Genomic DNA, 17,275 nt, shown 5'->3' with positions numbered 1-17,275 from the left:
TGATCAACAAAGTCATTATTTACAACTGGCTGATTGGAGAACTTCCAATTTAAGGAGGTCATCCAAGTTAACCATGTCTACATCTGATTCTCCCAATCTTTTTCTACAGCACCTCAGAAATTTCTTCACACTGCCCTGTGTCTTTTATTGATTGGTTTTCTGATTGCTAAAATCATAAGCTCCATTTTGAAAAGGATGCCCAAACCAGCTATGGCTTCATTCCTCTCCAGGGTATATTCCTGGCTCACTGGACTTTTTCTATCATGGCCCTGGGTCAGGTACCTTCATGTTGCTCCTCTTCCCCTTCTTTTAGCTTTCTTTTATGTGTTTTCTTTCTCCATTAGGATATAATCTACTTGAGGGAAGGGACTATCTTTCCTCTTTTATTTGTATTCTTAGTACTTAAAACAGTAACTGGCGCGTAGTAAGCATTTACTTATAGTTGGCATGTTGGAAAGAATACAGGACTTAGAGTCAACAGAGCTGGAAAGAATTTGAACCTTTCTATTTTTAATACTATCCTAGGGACTAGATGTATGACCTCTTACATAAAGTTTAAGGCATTTCATGGTCATTGACTTTGAGAAGAATACTTCCCTACTTAGGTTACCAAAGAAGTTAACAGAGGGGAACACCCTGAGTACAATAATCAAGTTGTGGAATATTTATTTAATATTTACTACATTCCATATAAGCATAGTGCTTGACACAAGCCATCCAGAATGATGCTCTTTTGAATTAGAGGAAATTCGGCTAAGCAAGCATTATGGCTGTGTATTAGAGTATATCAATGTCATTACCCTTGTGATGTACCCCCAGCAATGAGAGGTAAAGGGGAAGCCCAAAGCCTCATCTACATGGACAAATCCCTCAACCTCTGAAGCCTACTATTCTTATAAGAGAAGTTCAGCAAGGGACTTGTCTCCAGAGAGCTTTGAGAGTTAACAGGCGAAGTTCTCAGGACAGAAGGGATTTTAACATTGAGAGAATTCAGACACCGAGGAAATTTGTACAGTAGCATTCTAAAGCAGGACAGTAACAGTTAGCTGATGCTAGCTGTTAATTTGTGAATGAGAATCTTGCACTAAATCAATCATTTTTTCTTACTGAAAATCTTTTGAGCCTAGAGTCACTTAGCATTAGTGAACTCAATTAAGCCCTACCATAAAATCTTATTAGCTGCAAAACCTTGTGCAATTCTCAGTTAAACTTTCATGAGTATTAGTTTTTTTCACTGTAAAAAATGGGAATAAATACACAATTGTTGTGAGGAAAATGTTTTGTAGAAAACAAGACACAATAAAATGTGAATTATTATTATTATTGATAAACTGAATAGAATACTGGCCCAGGAAAGTCAGAAGGCCTGAATTCAAATCTAGCCCCACCTTTTAGTTGTATGACATTAGGCAAGTCACTTAACCCTGTTTGCCATAGTTTCTTCACCTGTAAAATGAACTTGAGAAGGAAATGGCAAAACACTCTAGTATCTTTGCCCAAAAATGGGATCACAGAGCCAGACACACTGTAATGACTCAATAACAACATAGTGGGAATAATAATAGCACCTGCCTCTTAGGGTTGTTGGGCAGATAAAACAAGATAATATTTGTAAAACACTTAATATAGTGCCTGACACATAACAGGTATTATGTAAATGCTTTACAAACATAATCTCATATCCCCTTCTCCTACTAATCAATTCTCCGGCTAGTTAATATCTTCCACTTCCACTATAGCTATGAAACTGCTTTCTGTGAAGACATATTTCCAAAGATGCAATAATTATACTTAATTTGTATGATTTTCCATTAAACTCCTCTCTTAGCACTAAAGAATAAAATATTTAGAGAATACATTGTTATGTTAAACAGAAACCTGTACTTTGCCTTTGGCTTAATCTGTGTCTGGAGGCCAGGTGTTTGGAAATGTTGGAGGAGCACATTCACTATATAATTGTTCTCTAGTCACATTTTCTTGATACATAAATCCTCAGGCAATCAGGTACTCTGCTGAAATACTCTCTCTTTCAAACCAGTTGTCTCCCAGGTATACATCAAAATTATGCAAGACTTCTTTAAAGATATATCCACAGATAATTCAACTATCCACTCATATCAACTGCGGTATAAAACAAGGAGATGCATTCTTACCAAGTTACTCAACAATGTCCTGTAGAAGATTCATTACAAAGATCAAACTGAAGTAGGTTTGTCTATTAGAGTTAATTATTTAGTAATGTTCCTATGGACACTTGAACAATAATGACTTCAATGTGACTCTGGATTCTTGATAGTACACTTTTCCACAGCACTCTAAACTTTACAAGAAATCTATAAAGTAGGCAGTAGAAGTAGTATGATGTCTGTTTATGCAAATGAGAAAATTAATGACCAGACTAAAGGTCATGCAGGTGATTGAACCTCAAAGCTATAATCTTATTGCCACATAAGGCCACCCTAAGTTGAACTCAAGTTTGGGCAGGTCCTACTAAGGGAAAAGGGATAGCAAGGTGGTATGAATAAGATGCTGGGCCTATATTTAAATCTGGTCTCAGATTTAGCATATGAACCTGGGCCAGTCACTTAACCCTGATTGCCTCAGTTTCCTCATCTGTAAAATAAGCTGGAGAAGAAAATGGCAAACCATTCCTCTATTTTTGCCAAGAAGCCCCCAAATGAGGTCACAAAAAATCACTCATGACTGAAACAATTAAACACCACCACCAGAAAATGAGAAACATTCTGTGTGTAGACTCAACAATAGCCTGAAGTCCAAAATAGTTAATTTCAAGAAAGATTCCTCATGCAAACACTAGATAGGTTATTATAATTTTGATTTTACCAGAGCAATTAAAAAAATTTACTACTAACATGTGAGTGGGATTTAATCACATATTTTTAGAAGTATATTACAGAAATATATTTAAAAGATACTTAATATTTCCTGAATACATTTTATTCCCTTTTCCATTTTCATTTCAATTACCTAATTTCATTCTCCCAATAAGCTGTCGGGGAGTTATATAGAAATGTTATAATTGTTCTTATTTCACAGACTAAGAAGCTGAGACACAGAGGTTGCCCAAGTCTCTTGAAAAAATTTTCATTAATTAGCAATAATTAGAGTAAAATAGCAATCAATAGTTTAGCATCTGTAAAACTAAACAAGAACTTTATAACAGAGGTAATGGAGAACACTGTCACTATGGGTATAGTTGCAGGCAATTACCAGAAGTAGAGAAAATTAAAGGCAGGACCAACATCAACAGATAAGGAAAAATCTGGAGGCTTTTTGGGCCTAAACCTTGACAGCTACTGTGATCAGCTTTATAATCATTCAGGACCCATTCCATGTAGTCCATCTCTCTAAATAAGATCCCTTAGTTCTGGATTTATCTGTTGACATTCCCTATTTTTCCTTTTCTATGAACCCCAAACTCATCTTCTTACTTCTTATAAGGGGAGGTTTTAGTATGGTTTCCATTAAAATTTCATCTTCCTCATCCAAGATTCCCCGTGGCAAGAAAGCTTTTGTCAAGTTAACTGAATAAGTCATATCTGCTCTTCCAGGCATATCTATATTAATATATTCCACAATGTTTACCAAAGAAAGATAGCAGGAGTACATATTATTTTCCTTTCTTTCTTGCTTTTTTTTGGCTAGGTAATTGGGGTTAAGTGTCTGAAGCCAGATTTGAACTTAGGTCCTCCTGACTCCAGAGCTGATGCACTGCACTTTCCAGCTTCTCCTGGAGTAACTATTATCAATATTTGAATTATCTTGCGATTTCAATGGTATAGGGAAATTCCTAGTCAAGATATTCAGCACCTGCTTTACAACTTTATACTTTGGGAATTTCTTGGACAACTAACTTGTCCCAACTTACATAACTAGTCCAGCTTCATATACATATTAATGAATCAGAAGTAAGTTTTTAACCCAGTTTTTCTGACCCCAGAGTTCTTAATACATATGGCCATGTTGTTGCTGTTCAATTATTTTATTCATGTCTGCATCTCTGTGACCCAATTTGGGCTTTTTTCTTTTTTTTTCTGGCAAAGATACTGGACTTTGTTCACCATTTTTTCTCCAGCTCATTTTACAGATGAGGAAACTGAGGCAAACAGTTAAATGACTTGTCAAGGGTCCTAAAGGTACGAAATGTCTGATGAGATCTAAACTCAGGTCTTTTATTAACATCCTCATCATTGCTAAAAATAAAACTCAACATTTTATGATACTTTCAAAAAAATTTTTCTTTTATCTAAATTGAACCTATATACCCATGAAAGGCATTTTCAAAAGTCCTATAGTTTACCTTTAAATACTGAATGTGTTTCCTAAGTGTTTCAGTTGAAATATCTATTGTATCCCCATAGGAAGTTAAGCTTTCTTCTAAAGGTAGCTCAGTATTTCCAGTGTTTTCAAGACTCAGTTGTTCCTGTTTTTGCATAAAACGCAGCTTCGTCTCCTATTAAAAATATAATGGTATATGTTAGAATGTTATTTCATCTTCATTTTGCTTATTCTTTAATAAAGTTTGCTAAAATAAAAAATATCATGAGATATAGGTCCTGACATATACAAAAATGGTTTTCACATTCTAACTCATTTAGCAATGACGTTTTAAAACAAGGAAGACAACCACTAAGGGTTTTTGAAAAGAAAAATTATATAGATAGAGAAATAGATATTATGTAGAGTCATGTTGAAAGCTATCCTGAAGTGAGGAGACATTGGGAATTTACTAAACATAATAATTTCAATTTATCCAGTGACCAATTAGGAGCCAAAACTAGGATAGAGAGTAGTATAAATGAAGAGGAAAAAAAGGATGATTGACATTCAGTGGAGATAAAATCTATAGGACTTGGCAACCATTTGGATGTGAGAGTGAAAAGAAAATCTCACTTTAATTTCAAATATACTATACAACACAATGATTTCATGACTTACGAACTGAGTTTTTTTAATGAATTTTGTCCATCTTTTATTAAGTCTTTTCAGTTCCTTATTAACAGATGATCCAACTTCTTGGTTACTGACATCAATTAAAAATTTTCCAACCTCATTTACAGTACTAAGTACTGAATTCCAACTTGCTAGTGTCTCAAAAGGAAGCTGCAAAAGATAAAAGGATAATTGAATTGAAATGATCTTTGGCCTTCTGATAACCGATTACTAGCAACTATAAAAAGTACTTTAAAGTTTGTCAAGACACCAACTAAAATAGTAATAATAATGATGATGAATAATGGTAGCTAATGTTCATGTAGTACATTAAGATTTGCAAAGTACATAATCTTCCCCCACTCCCATCCTCTTGCAACCCATGCAGGAAGACGCTATCATTATCCCTATTTTACAGATGAAAAAATTGAGCCTGAGAGAATTAGGTGCTTTGCCCAGAGGCATAAAGTTAACTAAGAGTCTAAGGTCAAATTTGAACTCAGATCTTCCTGAATCCAAATCCAGAATTCCATACATTGTGCATGTAACAGGAAAAAGCTGTGAAAGTGGATGCAGTCCCAGCTGAGAATTGTTCTCTCCCTCAGGTACCAGGTGGTTCTCAGGCCTTAGTCTCAGCTAGATGTCACTGTTAGAAAGCACCTGATAATTACTTCTAAGATACTCATATTTCTTGGTGTCATCCCTTCCAGAGTTACAGTCAACCCTTCTACATCTCAGGGATTAGGAACATGGCACCCTCTCAATCTGAAAAATCCATGTAAATTTTCTTGGCCCTCCTTTCACACAAGAGAAGAAGTCTGAAATTTTTCTTTTTTTATAGGATGTTTACATTATTAAAAGATAAAATATTTTGATGTTATACATATATTTTATGCATTTTTGAGTTGCTAAACCTTTTCTTTGTTGTCTGCTAGCCTTCATGTGTTGTCTACAGGTTGCAAAAAATCCCTATTGAATTTCTTATGTCCACCCATGATAAATCAAATTATCAAGAAATCAAACCTGCAATGAATTGAAACCACAATATATGACAATGGGGAAATTCACAATGTGGAAGGAATAACTGTACTTCTATTTTAATAGATTACTGGAGAAGGAAAAATCATCAAAACTGCAAAGAAAAGATTCCCAATGGTAGAATTCTAAGTACCATTACAAGTAGTGAGGTAGGAATAGTTGTAAGGTGGCAGCCATACTTGGTGGTCCTCATTTAGGTAACCACAACCTTCACAGAGTTGTAAGATTATGTATATTTAATATAGTATGGAGACACTGATGACTCAACCACACTTCTTAAAAGTTATTTTATCTTTAAAAAAAAGTCTAGTTTCTTTTGAATGATATTCTGGAAAAGTCTCCTCAAACTTATGATGATTGACTCCAATTAACTCCTAACTTCGAGTGATAAGCCATATCCCTTTCAGTCAAGAGAAACAAATTACTTCACCAGCAATGGGAGGAGGAGGGAAAATCAACATAGATAGTTCTAAGAACTCAATACATAAATTGCAAAAAGCTTTAAAATACAAATTTTACTTTATTTTAAAATAGAAATAATTATATTAATACCACTCCCTTCTCTGCATCAGGATGGATAAAGTATATTTTGATCAAACTGCAAAATATCAGAGATAAAAGGGTAATAAAAGATTATCTTCAAATTCCCTTTTAAAAAATGAACAAAATGAGTCCCATAAAGAAATAGTAATATATCTAAGGACACAGAATTATTAGTCAGAGAGCTTGGATTTTAAACTCAGGTCTCCTGACTCCCAGTGAAATTATCTTTGTATTATGCCATATTGCCTCCTCAACAATTTCCAACCACCTCCAAAAAAGATTTTGGACTTAGGATCTTACCCAATTTAAAAATGAAATTTAATTTAAGCCATTTATTTGTTTTAAATGTTCCTAGAAAATCATTCCAATTCATCAATCCCCATTCAAAGAAGATGATGATAATGTCTTAGAAAACCATACTGAGAAGAAAATATTCCACTGATCAGTTAGGTTTGAAAGGAGACATTTCCCAACTACAAGTAAACTTTCCAAAAAGGATTTCCTTACACCTGCCAGCTTGTAACTCTGTAGACTTTTTTTCCTGGATCTGAGAGTCCAGACCTTTTATAATATCAAAAACTCTTAAATCAAGAGAGAAAATGTACCTGTTTTGGATGTTCTTTCCTTGATTCTTCCAACCAAGTCTTGAGTGACTGAAGATTCTCTGTATATATAGCCCACGATGACAGAACTTTTTGCAGAGTGGATTTTATATCATATATGCATTTTCTACACATAGAAATCTGAGATTCCACCATCTTAAACTGTTTATTAATATTCTGAGGATCTCCATCTATTATATTTAATGAAAGAAAGTAATCTTAGAAAACATTATCATAATATGCCTAAAAGACCCTAATTGTACATATTTATTCAAGTAGGCATAAGTCAATATTAAATATGGATTATAACAGATTTAAGTAGAAAATATTGTTTTGTTTGAATTATATATTTGTATGTATATGCTTATTATGTATCTGTGTATATGTACATACGGATTTTATGTGTGTTCAAAATTTCCCTATGTATAAAGAAAACCTAAATATTATTTAGGTCACTATGCAGTACTTTTACTTTATCTATGTGTCTGCTTACTAATTCAGATCATAAATCCTCTATAATTTAGTTAACAGTCTTCAAGAGTTACTGTGGCTTATATAATTAATAACTCCGTGGCTACCTCATGATATTTCTCTGAGCAAAAAACATAGTCTATAACTTGGGCTACATTCAAAGCTTTTCTAGTATGTTAGGACCCTCCAGAACTTACATTCTTTTAGTTTAACCTTCAAAAGTCAAAATCACAATATTAGAAACACAGTACTAGACCTTCAGTAGAGCATTTCAAGATAAAACATGACAATTTTTTATAATCTCACAATCATTTCCCACTACCTTCTGTTCCCAGGCTGAAATCCCACTGTGATTTTTAAAAAACAAGCAAAACTGGCCAACACATTGATGTCATATAACAACGAATATAGTATTCTATATTAGTTAGGCCCTCCCTCTTTCCTATGAGAGAATAGGTATGTTATATTATTTGTTTTCTGGAACCTTAATTTTTTTTTTTTCAGTTTCTCAGAATTGTTCTTTCTTTTTAGAGAGCTTTTCATTTTCACTGCAGTAATTATATAAAGTGTTCCTTTCTGCTTATTTTGCTCTGTATCAGTGGTAGAAATCTTTCCATATTTCTCTAAATTCTTTAAATTAGTAATTTCTTTTTTGCACAGTAATATTCAATTTCATTTATTTACCACAGCTTTTTTTCCCTCATAGTAAAGAGGTATAAAACTAAAGATAAAGAACTTTACAAATGCTGTGTTGATTACATTACTTGGTTTTTCTAGCTTTACTCTTTTTTTTTTCTTTGTTACAATGAAGGATACAATAGTGTGTGTACTTGGAAAGAACTGTGATGTAAGAACAAGATATCAATAATACCCTAAAAATCAAATAAAGCTATAATAAGTCTCTTGTATTATCTTACCTAAATTCTTGATCATTGTTTCACATTTTTGAAAAGAACTTTCTAGATGAATTAGGAATTCCTTTTCTTCAATAAATGTCTGCTCACACACAAATAAAGAAAAAGAGATATACATAAATAAAATTGTTTAAATAGAATAGGCAAAAAAGAGAAAATGACACAAAATTGAATATATTTTGCACATAGTTAAATCCATAAAATCTAACTGAAGGAAATAAGTGATAAAATCTTGATAATTAATACTAACATTTGGAATAGTAAAAGAGAGTAGAATCCTTATTAGGGACTAAGATATAATATTATATATGTTATTTTTCTAATATTTGCAAGTCTTGACTTAGTGGAAAAAAATTAATTTACAAACTTGTAGGGCATTTATAAACATAAATGCTAAATGTTAACAAATGTTCATAGTCATTTCAAATTCTCCTCACCTTCCATATATGTATTATTTTCAGTCTTCCTTTGGAACAATATCACTGAGCTAGTAATATTATTATTAATAATAATATTACAGCTAGTGCTTTACACATGATCATCAGGACAACCATGTGAGATGGATGCTATTTAAATTAACATATTTTCAGGTGTGGAAACTAAGTCTAAGAGGGATTAATTATTTGCCCAAAGACATACAGTTGGTTAGTTTTAGAAGCAGTATTTGAACTCAAGTATTCCTGACTCCAAGTACAATATTCCACTCAATGACCTACCATTTTGAGAGCTTAAAAATGGATATTTTAAAAATCTAAAATACATTTAAAAAATAATCACTAATTAAGTTATCCACATTTCTAAACATAAATTCCATTATCATCCTATCCATATTTCAGGGTTGGGAACATAGATATTCAGGACAAGTTGATTCTAAAGGTCTTGAAGCTGTTGAGCTAACAAGTAATGGAGAGCAATCAATCCAAATACAAGTAGGACAGATTTGTGTTTAATGGTCTGAGCAGGTGTAGTCCAGATTTGAAGTTATTCAGATCATAGTTACTAAGAATGCATTCATTTATAAGCAATGATCAATTCTAGGCAAACACTGAAGCACAACTGTTAATAAATTGAGGATTGAGAATATAGGAAAAACACACAGGTTAATATTAGGAAGGAAGAGAGAGGATTGGAATTAGGAAGAAGGCAAAAAAGACAAGATCTAAAGAATATCAGGGTTGGGGTTGGAAGATTCATAATGATGCTTTGGCTAATTCAGCTTATCTCTGAGAGGTACCTTTTCTAAATAATGGAGCAAAAACATTCCAGATGAAGAGGTTAGAACCAAAACACTAATGCAATTCCTGTCAATACAGAGATCAAAAATGTAAACCGACTAAGACAGAACATAAATGATAACTTACATGCCAATCTTCTAATAACAGTTTCACAGATTCTTGGGTCCCATATTTGACATTCCAGAGATTCAATTTAGATTTCACTTCCTCTATTAAACCCAGGACAGAACACAAATAGTAGTGAAACTCTAAAAGTGCAATGAAGTTGATCCCCATAATATTGTGGAATCTGGAAAATAAGAGAGCCTTTAGAATTTATTTTTAATGTTCTAGATATAATGAAATATCTATATACCAAAAGAAACAAACAACCTAAACCACTGACTAGTTTTAAAAATAAAAAAGTATTATTTAGTATTTAGAAGCCAGAGATATGAACTCCCATTCAAATGATAAAAAAGTAGCATAAAAATATTTTAAATGTTATTAAGAATCACCCATACTGTCAGAAAATAAAGCAAACATCTCCAAATTGAAAGTGTCTGCTACAAAATGTTTTCTAAAGAAAAATGCACTTTGACTAAAATATGCTTTAATAAATATAGATCTATATCCATCTCTCTCTCTTGCTCTGTCTTTTTTTTTGCCTCTGTCTCTGTTTCTTTTTATCTCTCACCTTATGTCTCTCTCTCTCTCTTTCTCTTCCTCCCTCCCTCTCCCCGCCTTTCTTTTCCTACCATCTTTCTTCCCCCCACCTCTCTCTTTCTCTCTCTCCCTCTCTCTTTTCCCCCACATATATATTTGTGTGTATATGTGTGTGTGTGTGTGTGTGTGTGTGTGTGTGTATGCACAAACATTTTACTCAATCAATAAACATTTACTAAGTGTCTACTATGTGCCAGGCACTGTGCTAAGCATTGGGAAAAGAGACAAAAGAGTCCTTCACTGGACTTCAAGGAACTTACAATCTAACAGAGGAGACAACATGAAAAAATATATATGTAAAAATAAGCCGAGGTATTAAGGAAAATCTTACCTAATATTCATGTAGCCAAAATTTGAATATTTTGCATATGAAATAATTGTATTAGTAAATGTAAACTTATTAACATATTAGTAAACTTTCTCCATGTAGAAAAAATAAATGTAATGTGGAGAATTCATATTGCCTCAAGAGATTCAGATACATTTGTTGGTATGGCTTAAGACCAAGTTTACACAAATTTTAATTTTAAAGTTGTATCTTTAAAATAGCCTCATAGAGCCAATTCTACATCTTAATTAAACAATACGCACAGAAGTATATTTGTCAGAAATTGGACATAAATTAGTCTTTGCTCTGTTGTCCCTCCAAGCCCCTAAGTTCTTTTTAGTGACAAAGTGCCATAAACAATATTGCCAAATATGAAATGCTAGAATTTCTACCACCTTCTTTTCATTTCCTCCAATTTATCAGGTGGGACGATGGGCAAGCATTGCTCATCTTTATTCTCAAATGACAAGAGGCTGTTCAGGTGAGGATCAAAATCATCCATCAGGCTCTGAAAAGAGAACAATCATGATATGAACCAGGGCCAGCAGACAGATACTGTAACTGAGCACTTTTAATCTCACTTCCAGGAAATATGACATTGTTTCCAGATAACCAGTGAAGCTTCTCTTTCACCACTACGGAGATTGAAAAGTGAAAGTGAAATCTTATGAATAAATGTTTTCATTTTAATTCCGTTAAATGCAATTCAATCACAAGAGATGGAAACTGAAAAATTCTACAACAAACTACAACATTTTATTTTGATAATGAGTTCCCTTCTGGAAGAAGGAAGGGAAGGGAAAATTTCTGGAAGAAATTTTCTGGAATGCTGTTCATTTTAATGCAGGTCCATGTGCTAGAGACTTACTTTTAAAATATAACAAATGTATAAACCTCATCATAATAATGTAATTATGTATTTGTTTTAATTTATATTTAATTAAACTAGCATTTATATACCATTTTAAAGTCTGCCTAGCATGTTTATATATTTTATCTCATTTATTTGGGGGTTTGTCCCGCTTCCACTAAAAATAAGTATCTGAATCAGGATTTGAATTCAGGTCTTCTTAACTCCCGAGGTAGCTAGTTAGTACAATACACAAGAGTACAAAGTCTGGAGTCAGGAAGATTTGTCTTCCTGAATCAAATCTGGCCTCAGACACTTACTATCTGGGTGACCCAAAGCAAGTGACTTCACCCTGTTTCCCTCAGTTTTCTCTCGTAAAATGAGCTGGAAAAGGAAAAAGGCAAACCATTCCAATATTTCTAAAACAAAAACTCAAAATGAGATAACAAAGAACTGGACATGACTGAAAATCAATGAACAACCACAACTTTTAAACTCCAAATTAAGTATTTAGTCCACTACTCCACCCTTCACTCTGGGGTGTGGATCTGGACCTTGGTATTTGCTTCTATGATTGTGATGCAATCCCCTAGAGAGGAATTTCTCAGCTATAGTCTCTTCCTTTCTCCCAATAACCAATTCCTAAGTGGGGAGGATTCAATTCTCACCTTGTATGTATGGGTCAGGCATAATTCTAGACCCTGGAATGCATAGTTTACCATCCCTCAGAAAAAAAAAATGGACCCAATCTTTATAAAATATTATCTTTAAAAATGCACCTCCTTCCTAGGATGAAATTTTACTCAAGAACAATACCTCTAAGTGTTTCCTTTCTCTTTTTGTCTTACCAACCTTAAATGAATTGATTCTTTCTTTGATTAGAACCATGGCTTGATTGTAATCCTGGGAATCAGGTAAATCTTCTGCCATAAGATGCTCAATTTCCTGAAGCCAGACTTCAATTTGATTCAGGGGTGGTGGCAGGATTTGATCCAGCTTTGCACTCCATTCATTAATCTTAAAGAGAAAACAAAATTATACTTATTAGTGCTCCAGTGCTAATTATTAACTTAGGAGTGAGCAAGTAGAATTAGCAAAGTTTTTCTGAAAGGCAACTCAAATAAATAGAATTGTATTAATTATCTAGCTTGAATATTTTCTGACAATATTCCACAATTCTGAAAATTGCTTAGCATTTAAACATGCTTTTTAAAAATTGTTCAAAGTCTTAGCTCTGTTGCATTCATCTAACATTATAAGTTTCTGCATAAGTGTCATATCAGAGTAGTTAGGTGGCTCACAGTGCAGAGTACAAAACCTGGAGCTAGGAAGATTTATTTTCATGAGTTCAAATCTGGCCTCAGACACTTATTAGTTATGTGGCTCTGAGCAAGTCACTTAACCTTATTTACTCCAGTTTCCTCTTCTACAAAATGAGCTGGAGAAGGAAACGGCAAAAACCATTCCAGAATCTTTGCCATAAAACCTTAAATGGAATCATGAAAAGTTGGATATGATTGAATAACAACAACATGTATCATATTTGATTGTGAAGGCTCAAGTGCAAGTATTAATTCCATCATTTGGGAAGTTTGGTGAATGTAGGAATGTCATTTAACTTGTTTGAGCCCCAATTTCCTGAAAAATAAAGTGGGAATAATAATTCCTATACCTATTTACATCAATGGGTTTCTGTAAAGAAAGTATTTTACAAACAGTAAAATGTTATGAAGAGTAGCTAGGTGTCTCAATGGATAGAGGATTGGGCCTAGAGTCAAGAAGCCCCGAGTTCAAATTTGACCATTCTGTTTGCCTTAATCCACTGGTGAAGGAAATGACTAACCAAAGGATGTTTGCCAAGAAAATCCTTTTGAAAGGATGGTACAATACATGGGGTAACAAAGAGTAACTTACAATTGAACAACAAAACCAATCCCATGTAGGGTAGAAGATGGCACAGTGGATAGTGCACTGGTCCTGAAGTCAGAAGAACCTGAGTTTAAATTCAGCCTCAGACACTTAACATTTCCTAGATGTGTGACCCTAGGCAAATCATTTAACTTCAACTGTCTTAGCCAAAACAACAACAATGCCATGATAATAAATGCTATCAATACATGGTAAACTTCAATCAAATTTTCTATTCACATTTTGAGAAAATCACCTTGACTTTTGCCAAAACTCACTATAAAACACACACATGCTGGTAAAATAGAGAAATCATACCTGGGACCGTCTTAAGCCATGTTTAAATATTTACAATGACACTTCATTCTATTAAGGACTTTGCTATTTACTGATGGAATTAAATATTTGCATTCCTCAGTTACTGAACTGGAAAAATATCCAGATGGCACTGAAATTCATCGGAGTCATGACTTAAACACTGAACACACCTCATTCTACCATACTTGAGAAAAGGAGACATATCACAAGCTCAAGCACTGACTTACTAGCTCACTACACTAGCCAGTTCTGATTATAACTAGGAATGTGTCCTTTTCAGAAATCTCTGCTCCCTCTCATTTTCCCTCCCACATTGTTGTCTGTCATAATTGTTTAAAACTTGATTCAATTACGCAGAAGTAGAATATGTAGCATATGGAGGACCTGGGTTCCAGTCCTGACACATACACTAATTAACTAGTGAGAAACGGACAGGAATTACAACCTCTCTATGCCTCAATTTCCCCATCTGTAAACAAAAATAATAATAGCTAGAATTTATATATCACATGGATGTTATCTCATTCAACCCACACAATTCTGGAAGTTAGGTGCTATTATTGTACCCATTTTAGAGAATAGGAAACTAAGACTCAGAGAGAGTGACTTGTCCAGGGTACCACAACTATAATTGTCTGAAGAAAGATTAGAACTCAGAACTATCCACTGTGTCACCTAGTTGCCTCAGTAAAATTAGAGTTTTGGACTTAATGATCTCTGAGGTCCCTGGGCAACTAGGTAGCACAGTGGTTTGAGGTCAAATCTGACCTCAGACACCTATTGGGTGTGCGACCCTAAACAAGTCATTTAATCTTGTTACCTCAGTTTCCTCATTTGTAAAATGAACTATAGAAGGAAATGGTAAACTCCTCAGGTATTGTTCCAAGAAAATAACAATAAATGTCCCTTCCAGTCTTAAATCTATAATCAGGTCTTCAAGATCTAAGCAAAAGTTGAAATATCTGTATAACGATTTCAACCTCCCATTTATTACTTTTATGGCTTATTCTTCAGTGGATTTCCAGAAACAACATATGTAGTTACAAAGTTTTAAAAGTACTGGAGCAACATAATGGACTGGATATAAATGACTTTCATTCATTTATTCAGATCATCCATTTATGTACCAATGTTACTGAGTATGTTTTGTTCAATTCAATTCAATAGACATTTACTGAATACCTACTGTGTGCAAAGCACTGTATCAGATCATACATAAAACACAAAAGCCGCTATTCTCAGGAAGTTTGCATACTACTAGAAGAACATATCATCAATACAAAATGTAAAAAAAGATCAATAGAGGCAGTGCAGTAAGATGGACAGAAGGAGCTTTCTGTGGGTGGCAACATCTGAATTAAACAAAAATGAAATTAAAAATTATAAGAGATGGAGGCATAGAAAACTACTCACTTGTTAAAAGAGTAAGGAGAGAGAATGGCAACTCTTGGAAACAGAAAGTGGGTTAGTTTGGCTACAGCATAGGTTGAAGAAAATAATCATATGTGATAAGTATATAAAGGTAAGTTGGGATAAGATTATTGAATGTCTTTTTTTCCTACATAGAAATGGGAACCGTTAATGATTCTTGTGCTTTCAGAAGAATATTTTGGCAACTTGTAGAGGACAGATGCAGTTAGACAGCACACTGGGTAGTTTGTCTATAGTCAAAAAAATACATCATACCTGAGACAAAGTTGATGTTTAATAAATGTTTATTAAGTGACTGACCAACTACTGGGTAGGGTGCTAGACTTGGAGTCAAGATTTTGTACAAAACCTTACTTACTAATGATAGGTAGCTACTGGGCAAGTCATTTAACTTTTTTATCTTAATTTCTTCATCTGTAAAATGGAAATTATAATAATATCTAATTCACAAAGGCCTGTAAATATTAACTGAGATAGTATAAGCAAAATGTTTTGTAAACCATAAAATTCCATATAAATACAGGGCAGCTAGTTGACATAAAGGATAGAGAACCAGGTCTGGAATCAGCAAGACTCATCTACCTGAGTTCAAATACAACTTCAGACATTTATTAGCTAAGTGTGCCTGGGCAAGTTCACTTAACCTGTGTGCCTCAATTTCCAAAAGGAAATGTCAAAATATTTCTAGTATCTTTGTCAAGAAAATCCCAAATGAGATTATGAAGAACTGCACATGACTTAAAAACAAAATAAATGCTAGCTAAGATAATAGTTCTTTATCTTTTGTTATTAGGCACTTTGGGAGGGATGTTATTTTTCTAAGCATCAAAGTTACCACTTAGCAGACTTAATAAATAATATTCCAATGACATGAAGGATCTATTTTTAAAAGTTCATGACTATAAAAAAAATTACTCATCTGGAGAAGCTGGTTAACCCAGACTATTGACAATATTACTTGTTAGAAAGAAGAATTTTTCTGAAAGATCAAAATCTAAAATTCAAAAACTTAATGAATTTTAAGAAAAATTTGCTATCACTCCAGTGTCATCATCTATTTCTTGAAAAAAAATCTAAAATTTTACAATAATAAAAAACTGGAAAAAGTTCTGGAACTCATCTAGTACAGCACACTCAATTTCCAAGTTAGGAAATTTAGTGCTAGAAAGAAGATTACTTGTTCCAATTCACAAAGCAGTTAATTCAGATCTTTCAACTCTTATCCAGCTTTTTCCCACTAACCATGCTGTTTTTGCTAAAGCAAAAGCACAATTTTATTCTTTTTGATTGCCAGAATGCACAACTCATTCTAGTACAATAGTAATTTGAACTACATTTTATCCCAACATCCCCCTAAAGCAAATTGATCCCAAGAGAGTAAATTATTCCCACCATCTAGGAGAGGCTGTGATATAGCCAGAGAGAATTCCAAAAGCTCTGAACTCCAGAGAGAGTCATAGAGAATTGAAAGGGACCCGTGAGATTAACCTAATCTTTTCTTTTCACAGAAGCAGAAAATATTTTTGTTTGTGAGGATCATATGTTAAAAAGAGAAAAATAAATATAAGTCAACTTCTAACAATCTTAAACTTCAAGCTATTTTAGAACCCAAAAGAGAGCTAAAAATAAATGAAAGGGTATCTGACCCACACACACTGACTCAAAAATAGCTATTACAAAGCTAATTTCTCAGGAATGGATTGAGGGGTTTTGTGTGTATGTATGTGTGTGTACGTGTATATGTGTGTTATACTTTAGTCTAAATAGTGTTTCCCCAAACATTTGTTGTTCAGTAGTTTCCAGCTGTGTCTGACTCCGTGACCCCATTTTCTTGGGGTGGAATGGTTTGTCATTTCTTTTTCCAGCTCATTTCACAGATGAGGAAACTGAGGCAAATAAAATTAAATGACTTGCTCAGGTTCACACAGCTGATAAGTATCTGAGGTCAGATTTGAACTTGGTTTTCCTGACTCCAGGTC

General features: G+C 33.7%; 1 protein-coding gene across 1 annotated transcript in view; it reads right to left on the bottom strand.

Moving 5' to 3' along the window:
• Positions 1–17,275, bottom strand: part of SYNE2 (spectrin repeat containing nuclear envelope protein 2) — a 389,516-nt gene that overhangs the window by 267,980 nt on the left and 104,261 nt on the right. Inside the window, exons 12-16 of the mRNA XM_051973670.1 lie at positions 12,492–12,656; positions 11,185–11,297; positions 9,883–10,045; positions 4,960–5,124; positions 4,322–4,474 (exon numbers count right to left, since the gene is read on the bottom strand). Of these exons, the coding sequence (XP_051829630.1) occupies positions 4,322–4,474; positions 4,960–5,124; positions 9,883–10,045; positions 11,185–11,297; positions 12,492–12,656 (759 nt within the window). The remainder of the gene's footprint in view (positions 1–4,321; positions 4,475–4,959; positions 5,125–9,882; positions 10,046–11,184; positions 11,298–12,491; positions 12,657–17,275) is intronic.

This window comes from Antechinus flavipes, chromosome 2 (genome assembly GCF_016432865.1).
Source record: "Antechinus flavipes isolate AdamAnt ecotype Samford, QLD, Australia chromosome 2, AdamAnt_v2, whole genome shotgun sequence".
Taxonomy (NCBI): Eukaryota; Metazoa; Chordata; class Mammalia; order Dasyuromorphia; family Dasyuridae; genus Antechinus; species Antechinus flavipes.
Note: the sequence above shows the minus strand (reverse complement) of the source record. Positions and strands in the feature narration are given on the sequence as shown.